This window comes from Balaenoptera acutorostrata, chromosome 8, assembly GCF_949987535.1.
Source record: "Balaenoptera acutorostrata chromosome 8, mBalAcu1.1, whole genome shotgun sequence".
NCBI lineage: Eukaryota > Metazoa > Chordata > Mammalia > Artiodactyla > Balaenopteridae > Balaenoptera > Balaenoptera acutorostrata.
Window position 1 is genome coordinate 66,540,844 of NC_080071.1, and position 12,518 is coordinate 66,553,361.

The 12,518-nt window shown below is 40.1% G+C and overlaps 1 protein-coding gene across 11 annotated transcripts in view; it reads left to right on the forward strand.

Moving 5' to 3' along the window:
• Positions 1-3,038: 3,038 nt before the first annotated feature.
• PIKFYVE (phosphoinositide kinase, FYVE-type zinc finger containing) overlaps positions 3,039-12,518 on the forward strand; it is a 77,075-nt gene continuing 67,595 nt past the window's right edge. For 4 of the 11 annotated variants that reach the window (XM_057551384.1, XM_057551389.1, XM_057551390.1 and 1 more), the window contains exons 1-5: positions 3,059-3,222; positions 6,737-6,917; positions 8,503-8,652; positions 8,903-8,938; positions 11,666-11,784. In XM_057551384.1, coding sequence (XP_057407367.1) covers positions 6,746-6,917; positions 8,503-8,652; positions 8,903-8,938; positions 11,666-11,784 — 477 coding nt within the window. In that variant the 5' untranslated portion in view covers positions 3,059-3,222; positions 6,737-6,745. Of the gene's footprint in view, positions 3,223-4,440; positions 4,575-6,736; positions 6,918-8,502; positions 8,653-8,902; positions 8,939-11,665; positions 11,785-12,518 lie in introns of those variants that run through there. The other 7 variants (XM_007187823.2, XM_057551391.1, XM_057551393.1 and 4 more) reach the window with 5 other exon arrangements.

Consider the following 12,518-nt stretch of genomic DNA (forward strand, 5'->3'; position numbering starts at 1 on the left):
CTCTAATATCGGGTTATTATTATCACTCTTATGAAGGGTACTATGCGAGGTGCATTTTGGTCACTAGAGGGCACTGGTATTTTTCCCAAGAGAAAAGGAAGAAGGAAAGCATACACAGCCTCGCGCTTGTTGATTATTGAGATGGATTAACTGAAAATAGCGGTCACTTCCATTTATTCCTATAGAACTGATTATAGAGGTATATGGTCTTGTATTTTCATCTCTAATTTGAGACTCCAAATCACCTGAGATTGTAAATTTACTCTATATTATATCAGGCTCACGTTATTATCCCTTGTCCACTACTAAAATTATTTATATTCATTCTTGTTCCAGAAAGGATTTAGGGCAACCTTCAAGATACATACAGTATAGCACGACAAAGGACATTGAATATAGGTGAGGAAAAGACAGAATAAATACAGGAAATTGTACAGAACCAAGGTGAGTTTAATCACAAAATGTATTCCATCAAATCCTAAACAGTGCCAAAAAGGGGCTACAAATTTGGCTCTAAGCCAATGTGGGAGGAAAGGTAACACTTAAGGGGGTCTTAGCATCTAAAACAGCGTTTCCTAAGTCAGTAATGTAGGAAGTACTTTTCAACTGAAAAGTTTTCTTGTAGATCCCGAGCAGTGACTTATATTAATATATACAGATATATGCTCCTTATGCTGGTAGCTCTCATACAACTATAAAATAACAAACTTATAGACAAAATGACTAGAAGCAATATTATAAAAAATATATTACCATTGTCAACATTAATTAAATGTAACAAACGATGTTTGGCTGAAATTAAATTACTGCTTGCAATTTGAATATGAAACTCACTGCTTACATTCTGGTTCTTTTGAATTTAGCTTGGCTTTTCCACTGGATGCCATGTGAGGATTCATTTAGAACACCAGTCTTCCAGACTCACAGACATAGGGAACAGACCTGTGGTTGCCGAGGGGGAGCGCAGGTGGGGTTGGAATGGATTGGGAATTTCGGGTTAGCACATGCCAACTATCATGTATAGAGTGGATAAACAACCAGGTCCTACTGTATATCTCAGGGAACTATATTCAATATCCTGTGATAAAACAGATTAGAAAAGAATATAAAAAAGAATGTATACACCTGTATAACTGAATCACTTTGCTGTACAGTGGACTATCTTTACTGGGCTATCTATTCTGTTCATATGATCTCTTGGTCTAATTTATACTTTATTGTATGTTTATGAAATATTAACATCACTAGGCTAACTACAAGAGGGGGGAATTTTTTTGCTTGTCTTTGTTTTTGTTTCTGGAAGGCATAGACTTGAGCACGTTCACAAGTTAAGGAGGAAGAGTCATTGGAAAAAGAGAGGTTGAAGAGACGGCACAAACTTCTGTAATAGGGAAGACACTTTGTACTCTATTATGAGTTGATCACTAAAGAAATGTTGCCTGTAAGCTTAAATTATACATAATGGCCCATCTCTGGGAATCCTGCCTCCCAGGTAATGAGCATTAAGCTAAAATACCTTTGCTTAGCTCATAGGAAACATCCTGACCAGGCGGACCTGTGGATGGCTGCAGGGAGGTAGAAATTAACACATCTCGTGTGGAGGCTGAGTGGAACCAGGAAATGTTTGACTTCACTCCTTCCCCTTTTAGTATAAAGGAAGCCTGAATTCTAACTCAGGCAAGATGGTTCTTTGGGGGCACGAGTTCACCATCTTCTTGGTTTGCTGGCTTTCTGAATAAAGTCGCTTGCCCCAACACCTCGTCTCTCGATTTATTGGCCTGTCGCGCTGCCAGCAGTTGGAGCTTGGACTTGGTGACACTCCCAGGGGAGAGAGGAGAGACTGGCTTGAGAGCTGGGAGGATTGAGCAGGAGAAGAGGCTCTTTTCTCCCAGAAATGAGGGCAGGAGTCAGGCCAGGGTGGACGTGAATGCAGGTAAATGCGATTGGGGTGGTTAGGTAGTTAGGGATCGCACCCAATACCTCGGCTATTTCACTCAGGTAGATGAGATTCTCTTGCTGAGAATGATAGTCAAGGTGGTGTTGGTGCGGAATAGCAGTAGTGAGGAATGGAAGAGGAAGTTGACTGCTGACTCCTAGGAAGATTGCTGAGGGGCTCAGCTGAGGGTGGTGACTGGCATTTATACCGCTATCAGCCTTCAGGCTTCCATGCTACTCTCCAGTGGCTGAAAAGACCCAGCTCAAGGAGAAATGGGTGGGAACTTGCCAAAACTCTTGGGGAAAATGGGTCTGCAGAGTTTAATTATAACAGCACCTCACTTTGGGTTTCACTTCCTTTCTGACTGCCCCTGCCAAGTCCCACAATCCTGTCAGCAGGTTTTGGTATGTTCTCTTCAGCTAATGGCAAAACACTCTAGCAGGACAAAATGATGGATAATGCTAGCTCGGCCCAGCAATACGGGGCTTGGTAACTTTATTTGCGCCAGTCTTTGCAACACAAAACTTGAGTGAAAAAAATAGCTATAGAGCTAACATCACTTATTCCGGATTAGACATTGCGCCAAATGTCTACAAACATTTACGTACAATGTTTTACTTAATCTTCAAAAAACTATCTGTGAAGGGTACTATCATTAGCTCCGTTTTACAGATAAGAGGCTTGGAGCCTAAAGAAATTGGTAATTTAAGGTTACTTGGCTAGTTGTTGGCGGAGTCACCCAAGTCTGATAACAGTATTCGCTTTAGGCGCAAGTGTTACGCAAGTGAATGTCAGTCCGTAAGAACGCTGAGCGCTGTAACATATTATGAGTGCCCATATCATCGGGCACATACGGTAACCGCAGTCCAGCCAGCACCCATCCGGTGACCCGGACACTTGACGCTCACGCGCGCAGTCACCGTGGCTTCCTCTAGGAAGGCTGAGGCGGCCTAATCTTGGTCAAGGTGTCGAGCACGACTCTATCTGGGCTCGACTCCTTCTGCCTGAGCGTCTGATCCGAATGTCGTGCGGGCGGAGCAGGGAGGGCGGAGCCGGCGCCCGGGAGAGTTACGGATTGGAGGGGAGGAGGAACAGAGGGCGGAGCCTGGGTGGGTGGCGGACGAGAGAAGCCGCAGCAACCATGTAAGCAGCTTTGCTTTCTGCCGTAACCGCCGGCTGCCTGAGAACCGCGGCACTGGGCTCTGAAGCTGCCTTCCTGCGCTGGGACCCGGTGAACCGGGGTCTGGGGTGGAGGGTGGCCGGCGGGGCCGCGGCGGGAGGCGCAGGTAAGGGAGGGGGCTGGCGCGCGGCCGGCTGGGCCTGAGAGTGGTGAAGAAGGCGGGTTTAGGAAGCTTTGGGGCCGGAGCGGAGGGGAAGTCTGAAGTGAAGGCGAGAGCTGGGGCTTTGCAGCCGCGGCTGCGGCCGAGGCTGGGCAAGGAAGGGCAGAGAACCTGTGCCCGCATTCAGGCGGCTCCCTTGATTCCCCGGCTGCCGCTTGTCTGGCGAGTGGGGAAGGGAGCCGGGTGGGGCTGTTCTGGAAGAGGTTTCCTTGGAAGCATTTGAAGTTCTCTTGCTCCTCTCTTGTCCCGTGTACTTGAACTTATTTCGGAGATGCATAGTCCAGCTCCTCCTCCCTCTGATGGATAAGCTCTGAGCCTTTGTTTCGGAGGTGTATGCGTAGGCTGGACAAGAAAGTTTCTCGTCTGCAGAAACGGTACCGGTAGTGGGGTTTCAAATATGTATATACCTCCTTAAATGCTTGCCTCTGCTCTTTGAGGCTATTCCATGTGTACCTATGTTTCAAAGTCTCTTGAGGAGAAGACTTGATTTCCCAGTTAGTATTTTCCCCTTGTTTAGAACGTTCTCAACAAAAGGATGAGAATGGAATATTTTTAGGAATTAGGGGGTCTTCTGTTCTATGTAGAAGTCACTGTTAAGGCATTCAAGAAATATGAGAAATGCTGGAATTCTGTATTAGTCCAGTTATTCCTGTTTATCTGGTGAGTGTATTTATTATATTATCCCATACTGATTCAGTGCATCCTTTTGTAAAACTACTCCGATATTGACAGTAGAGGTGGTCTCTTGGTATATTGTAGTGTCTTATTTCTAATTTATTTGAGTCTTGATTTTTGGCACTCCCACTATCAGGATTCTTACATAAAAGTTTCTTAGTTCCTTTCGGTTAGATTCGAGTTTGTGACAAAAAAGGGCAGGTTAAGTTTCCTTTGCAGAGCAAGACTGCTTTCCTGTGTCCTCTCTTTTTCTTCTTTCTGGGAAGAATAATATGGATCATATGGTTTTCCTTTAGAAAACCTCCATCTGTTGGTATGTCGATCAAAAATTGAACAAAAAAATCTTTGTAGATGGAAACTAACATTTCTAGTATTCAGTTGTCCTGCATTGTTAGATATATTTTGAGTATTAAAAAAAAAAAACACTGTACTTAGAAATGACTGAACTGATACTTGCATTTTTCTGTTCGCTAAAATTTTGGTTTGGCTGGTAGAGCAGGCTTATTTTCTAAATTTCAATTCCTGACAAGCCTTTTGATAGTGCTGAGTGGGTCTGCATATACTAGTCGCATTCAAGTGAGAAGAGGCAAAGTGCTGGTGATACATTAGAGGTCTTTGAATGAGTAAGTGAATGCTTCTAATTACCTCTCAGATAGGAAAGCATCCTAGTTTATATCACAGACAGTTAGTTATTAAGCTACCACAGAATAAGAGTTGTAAGGTAGTTTTTTCAGGGTCCTGGTATTATTATGTAGTTATTAATATTCACCCTGTGTGATTGTATTGTTTTAGAAACTACACTGGTGAGTGTTTGCATGGTAATTTTTATCCTCACATCTTCAGAACCTAATAAAAGTTTCTGCATGGGTGACCCTTAGGTGTGATGCTAAGACTTTAGGAAGGTTGCTAACTCTCCTTCTCATGTTACTTGCGTCAAAGTAGAATGTAGGATGTTCTCTGAGGCCTTCAGGTTGTTACTGCTGTCACATTATTCTTTCTCTCCAGGACCCTCTTTTTTTTTTTTTTCCTCTTTTTACCTTTTTGAGTTTACACTTGATCAATCACCAGCTGATTTCCCAATCCTTTATGCTGGAATATGGGTTGTCAAGACACTTTAGAAAGACGTGTCCTTTCCCTCTTTCCTTCTTCCTGTTCTCCCCCTCCTCCTCCCCCCTTCCTCCTCTTCGTCCTCTGCCCCTTCCTCTTCTCCTTCCTCTTTTTCTTCCCCCTCCCTCCATTCCAATAAACATTTGTTGCCAACATTCTCCTCATCAGTGCTTTTATTTTTGCTTTGTTTAATTAATAATCAATTAAAGTTTTAATTTGGCAGTGTCCTGAGTAGTTAGAATTCAGGTAGGCCAGAATTGAAAGTCTGGGAAGAGCTACAAGATAATTTTGCTCTAAAGATTAATTCTGTGCCTTTTATGGGCAAGCACTCTGCTAAACGTGCTTCACATATACTGTCCCACTTAATCACCCTAAGCCTCAGTTTCCACTATGTGAAATGAAGATGGTAATACATATCTCACAGGGCTCTTACCCAAATTTACTCAGCTAAGATATTTCAGAGTCAGAATTTGAAACCAAGAGTGTCTGCCTCCAAAACCAATGCAAACTCGAGATATCTCTTTAATTGAAAGAAGAAGTAATTAAATAAAATGCTGCCCTCAGGAAAAAATAAAGAGTAATTCTGGGGTAAAACTTGGCATCTAGTTACAGCTCTACCACTGACTAGCTATGTGACCCTCGAGAAAGTTGTTTTAGGTTCAGTGTACGTTGGTTGCTTCAGAGGTAAAATGTGGTAATAAGCCCAGCTCTGTATCTTTCAGGCTTTTATAAAAATGAAATGAGATGGTAGATAGGATTTTGAAAGTGAAAAGCATTTTGTAAGAGTGTAGTGTCCTCCTTGTAAATATAAATTAGATTACAAGCTATAGCATTTTAATGAGTTATGCATAATTCATGGTCTTCTCTTTGAAGTATTAATCAATATGGCAGAAAATAGACATCAGTGCTTTTATGTTACCTGCATCTGGTGATGTGGTTAGCTTTACAGCTTTGGTTGAATTATAAGTTTTGGTTATTTAAAAAAAAGCCCTTTAAGATCTTCATTTTAATGCCTATGAATTTAGGCTTAAAAGGAGAAAAACCAGGCTCCTGTGCCTAGGAGGACATATGATGGGGATCAATCAGTTTGTTGATTTGGATAGTTCTCATAGGTGATGAGGCATAGTTTGAGGTAACTTTTGAGGTTATATAGAAATGTCGTTAAGGGATGACTATTTCATTTCCTGTTCTTGGAAATATTCATTTTTTAATATTTTTTTGAAAGAAAACATTGAAATAAGTAAAATAAAACTTTGAGGAATTTGTATGCTTGTGTAAAACCAGTTTTCCCCCTTTAAAAAGCTATTTTTTCAAAAAAAATCTTAAAATGAAAACTACATAAATCATGTGAAAATCCTCTTTTTTCCTTTTTTCCTGCTCACATTTATGCCTTCAAATTTTTAATAATTTTGGTATTTTTCTGTATTTGAATAGTAATTTTGAAAATGAGATTGACTATATGTTCCTAGTTTTAGGTAATTGAGACTCTTCCTTATGATCTAGACTTCAGTGTTTTCAAGTCTTAATTTGGAGTGTATGCTGAACTAGATTTATTTACTCGTTGGTTTTTTTAGGTCTGAATTTTTGAAGTCAGATTTCTAGATATTTGGATGCTGTTTGGAATCAACCTTTGGGCTTCCTGAGGAACTTACTTTTGCTTATTTCTTTTGTTTACTAGACTCATGAAATGGCCACAGATGATAAGACTTCCCCTACATTGGACTCTGCTAATGATTTGCCTCGATCTCCTACTAGTCCTTCTCATCTCACACACTTCAAACCTTTGACTCCTGATCAGGACGAACCTCCTTTTAAATCAGCGTATAGTTCTTTTGTAAATCTCTTTCGATTTAACAAAGGTAAGACTTATTCTTAAAGATCAGAGCCCCTACCATCTTGATTCTCTGAAATTCTCTTGTTCAGCTTTCATGCTGTGTCTTTGCAAGAAAGTGAAATATTAACAAGGAGGTAGCTTTATAATCATAGGTCACTGGGGTTAACTGCATAAGAAGAGAAAGCTAGAATTTTCACTTTAATCTTATTAATTATTGGCAACTGAAGATCAGAATTGAAAACTAAATGTTAAAAGGGGGTCTCTTTTTAAAGAGAAGTTAGCATTCTTTTTTTTTCCTTTCTTAATATATCTCAGTTTTCTTAAGTTCATAGAATGGACTTTTCTCTTTTAGGGGTTAATAGCCAAAAGATTTTAATTAAAGCAATGAAACTAAAGGACCAGCACATGGGAAGAAGGGTTCATATTTTTCAAAAATTGAAAGCTGTCAGCAGGCTTGTTGTTGATCTGTTAAGGTATACATTTAATGACACCAAATGAAAAGATCATTTTAAAATGAGCTCTTTTTAAGTAATATATTTTTTACTTGTTAGAAGAATTAAAAAAAAAAAACATGGCCTACATCTTTTGCTTTATATTTGCCTGTATTGTTTGAAATGTGTTAGAAAGTAATCCCTCTAGTTGTAACGGATTTGGGGGTTAATAGTTTAATTAACTCAGTAGAAATTTTAATAGTATTAACTGACTTTTATTAGCAGTCATGTTTAAAGCTCTGTAAAACCTGTTAGTCCATTTTGAAGACAATAATCTTTTTTTTTTTTTAAAGAAACTGCAACAATCTTATTTTTTAGAATAGTTTTAGATTTATGGAAAAATTAGGAAAATAATACAGGAAGTTTTCATATACCCCTACACCCAGTTTCCTGTGTTATTAACATCTTACATTGGTAGAGTACGTTTATTACAATTAATGAACTATTATTGATACATTATTAGTAACTGAAGTAAGTATTTTATTCATATTTCTTCAGTTTCTACCGAATGTCCTTTTTCTGTTCCAGGATCCTGTCTAGGATACGTTACATTTAGCCATTAAATGACAGTAGTCTTTTTATTTAGCATATATTTATTGAGCACCTACTATCCACTGGGCACTATTTTAATAGTACAAGGGATCTATCCCATAAATAAAGCGGAACAACAAAAAAAATCACTGCCTTCTTGTGGAGCTTGCATTCTGTTTCCTTAAATATGCTCAAGAAATTTCTAATGAAAAGTAAAACAGGGACTTCCCTGGTGGTCCAGTGGTTAAGACTCCGTGATCCCAGTGCAGGGGGCCTGGGTTCGATTCCTGGTCAGGGAACTAGATCCCACGTGCTGCAACCAAGACCCGGCTCAGCCAAATAAATAAATATTAAAAAAAAAAAAAAAAAAAAAAAGTGAAACAAACTGAAGGTCACATATACCAAGGATGTAACTTTGCCACCTTCTTTGAATTTCTCTCTCTTTTTTCTTTAAGAAAAACCTAATTTTTACTTAGGCATGTAATACAAGTACACATTCTTTCCTAAAAAATTCTCATCTATTTCCTTCTCTTTGCTGAACTCTGAGTCTTAGTTTTTCCAATAATTCCAAGCTTTTGTTTGCTGCAGAGAGAGGAGAAGGGGCTCAGGGAGAGCAACAGTCTCTGAGTGGAAGTTGGACCAGCCCTCAGCTCCCTTCAAGGACACAATCTGTGAGATCACCTACACCTTATAAAAAACAGCTTAATGAGGAGCTCCAGCGGCGATCTTCAGTGTTAGGTATGACACTGTTCTCGTTTCATTCCTCTCTGTGTATTAGACTTTTCCCACAGTCATTGTGTTTTGCAGGTTGTTTATTGACTTAACTTTTTTGCTATTTGGAATAGTCAGGTGCTCTTAAGAATTAATGAAACTGTTACCTGGATAACTGTTGATACCTAAACAAGAGTTCTTAAACATTTCATTAAACTTTAGGCAAGGCAGAGCTTTCTTTGACTGTTTTTTGATTAATTACTTGCTTGGGTTTCAGCAGAGGACAGTTTGCGACACCCCCAGGAGAACACAGGTTAGTTTCAACTTTGTGACTGACTGCTGCATCTATGCTTGGGGTGGCCAGTGTAATGTGATGTGCATGCCTCTGGCTGCAGAAGTCTCTCAGTTCCATTAGTGGGCTGCCACTTGCTCTTGGCCTTCTGTCCTTGTCGGGGTGCAAACTGTCAGTGTGGCTGGATAAGCTGAGCTCCTCTTGCCTGTTTGTTCTCCGTCCTGGTCTGCTATGTGGTCATGCCCTTCATTTTCATGCTGTTCTGTTGAGTACAGACTGGGATCAGCCTGAATCCACAGACTAGATAAAGTGAGTTGTTTTATGTTTTATTTCTGTTAGATTATTAAACTCAGTGCATTGGTTTGCCCAACTCAAGGTGACAGGAGAAAGGCAATGAGAGGTAGCATAAGAGAGGGAAAGGGATGTAGCATTGGAAATCAGGTGTCCGTGAATGTCGGATCCTGCCTTGTCTGGCCAGTCTTCCCCATGAGGTCTTCGAGTGAAAAGTAGGCAGGCACAGGTGATGGTTGTTGGCAGAAGGATATTTTATTGCTAGTTGAGACTTGGCTCAGAACCTTCTTCTGGTGGGCCAGAGGAGAAGGAGAAACCAAGCAGAAGAAGAGTTTCACGCTAAGGACTGGAGCAGAGCTGGCTGTATCACCTCTGTAGGTTTCCCAGGGCAAAGGGACTCAGCCTGGGTCATATCAGCTGTTTGGAAGGAAGAATCAGAAGGTAGGAAGGGGGAGAGAGAGAAGTGAGCTCTTTACTCCAAATGGATGGAGGGAAGAGACCATCCCCACTTTTAACCTTAAACTCTCCTTAGCTCTTGAACCTGGCCTGTGGCAACACTCCTATTTTTGTTAAGGGAGCTCTTTTGACTAAATCCTATACTGAGTCAAGCATAGGATTTCTTTGTTTATAAAATTGAGGAGTTGGACTAGAATCTAATCATTTAGGGGTTACAAACTGACAGCCTACCAAACCTTGCCTTGGTGTTTTGATAAACTTGAATTTAAATATCACCAGGTGGAGCTTGTAATGTCTAGTTTGCTGCAATCCCCACCATTCCTTACTGTCTTTTATCAAGTCCACTTGATTCTTTGATTCTGCCTTAGCTGCTAGAGGCATTTGAGTTTCACAAGCCTGGGACTGTTTTACCAAACTTTTCCTACTAAAAGGCTGTGATTCCACAATCTACTAGCTCTGTGACCTTGGGAAGTTATTTAATTTTCTAATATTCATTTTACAAGGGAAGCCACTAAGATGATTTGCTTGAGGGCAGAGTGCTAGACCAAATTTTCTCTCATGTTTCTTTCATCTTCATCCATGATGAAACCATCATCTGTTCGTTCCAGGAACAGTCTTGCTCCTGCTTTTTCTGTGGATGATGCTGTTTTTACTTTCTCATACTCCTAAGTGGCTAAATGCAAGGGGCTTCACAATTAATTGTTGCCTGTGCATGGGAGCACAGCCTTACTGTTCTAACAGCTTCGTCTGTCTCCTTTTTCAATTGGTAAATCATGGAGAGTTGGTTTAGCATAGAGACTCAAGAACAATTTGGTCATTCTAATACACATACATTTTTATTCTAGTAATAACACATCTGAAGTATCTGCTGAAATTAAGATATTATTTATATAAAGATAAAGTTTTCAAAGTTTTCTAACATAGGTGCTGTTTAGATAATTATTTCCGTAATTAATATCTTGGAAAGTTCTTCGTCAATTTAGATTTAGATACCAACTTCACATTTTTTGTAATCTTTTCTTTCCCACTCAACCAAAACAAAGAACGCCTAAATCTAACCTAGCAAACAAGTGAGTTTGGGAAGGATTTAGAGAGGGCTATTTTCCATCTTGTTTTACCATAGGTTATTAGGGTAATGAGTTTAAGCTAATAAGGATGTTCATCCTTTTTGTCAAGCCACCTCTACTTCATCCTTAGGTTTAATAACTGCTGGAGCCAGGAATAGGTAGAAACTTCAGTTGTAATCTTGCTCTAAAATAAGGAAATGATACATGACAGCTTTGGTGGACACAAAGCTGGAACATGGGCGTGTTTTATTATTGACAGGACTGGCTTCAGTATTGCTGTTTCAAGAGCAAGTGATCCCGTCTAGTTTGGAACTGTAGGAGTAGGGAGGTGGCAGGGAAAGGGTAGCATTGGGGTTCTAGCAATTCTTTGGGGAAGAGAAGTTTGTGGATAAATTACCATCCTGGATGTTCTGAAGTCTGTCAGACTGTATGGGGTTGGCTATTAAATTCCTTTTTGATGATCTACTCCACGAGCCTTTGGGTTTGTGGTCTGCAGACTGAACTGAACTGTTCAACCCTGTCGCTGACCTGTTTGACTGTGGAGACTGGGCTAGGATAACACACGGGAATTGCTTTTCCTTCTGTTAAATTTCTCGCAGGTATTTCTAGCAGGACCGAAGGGCCCAAGAAATCATTAATGAATTTTGGGCCATGTTAAGTGATGCTCCCATCCAGGCCTTAAATCATCAGTGGTCTCAGACAGTGTTTGTCTCAGGTAGCCCTCATTTGCTTGTGAAGCAGTGTTTCACATGGTAATAAGAAACACTTTCAACAGCCTCTTACCCTTATAGAGACTAGTTTTAACTCTCAGTCTGTGTCACTGGCTGGGAGAACGTTAGTATTGATATATGCTAAAAATAAGAGGTACTTTGCATTGGTACTAGAGACTATTAAGGTAGTTTTTTTTGTTTTTTGTTTTGTAAATCTGACTCAGATACCAGAAGGAAGGCAGAACCTGCCTTTGGAGGTCATGACCCTCGTACAGCTGTTCAGCTCCGAAGCCTCAGCACAGTATTAAAACGCCTCAAGGAAATCATGGAGGGGAAGAGCCAGGTACTGTCTAGAGGCTTTAGAAGATTACTTTTTAAGCACTTACATGGGGACCATGCGGTACTCACTAAAAATGGTACAATGCCACTTGAAAGAAAGTTCAGTTAATACTAACTTCACCTGTGGACACCATATTTTTTACTCATAAGTTCCTAATTTTAATTTATCAATTTTTTTCGTTTTATGGATTGTGCTTTTTGTGTTCTGTTTAAGAAATGTTTTTCTAGCCCGGGGTAGTAAATATTCTCCCATAGTTTCTTTAAGAAGCTTTATTATTTGTGTGAAGTATATGGATCAAGATTCATTTTTTTCCCCATGGATGTCCAGTTGGACCCAGCACCATTTTTTAAATTTTTAAAATTTATATTTATTTATTTATTTATTTATTGGCTGCGCCACACGGCATGCGGGATCTTAGTTCCTGGACCACGGATCGAACCCGTGTCTCCTGCAGCGGAAACTCAGAGTCTTAACCACTGGGGAAGTCCCAGCACCATTTTTTTTTTAAAGACCACCCTTCACTGACTGCATTACAGATCTTGTCAGAAATCCATTTATATGTGTGAGGGTGAGTCCATATATGTCCAGGGCTCTCCTTTTTCTTCCACAGCTCCATTTTTTCCTTCCACTAATACTCTGTCGAAAATTACTGTAGCTTTGGAATAAATCTTAATGGCTGACATTATACGTCCTTCAGTTTATTCTGCTTCAAGATTGTTTTGGTCATTTTGACCTTT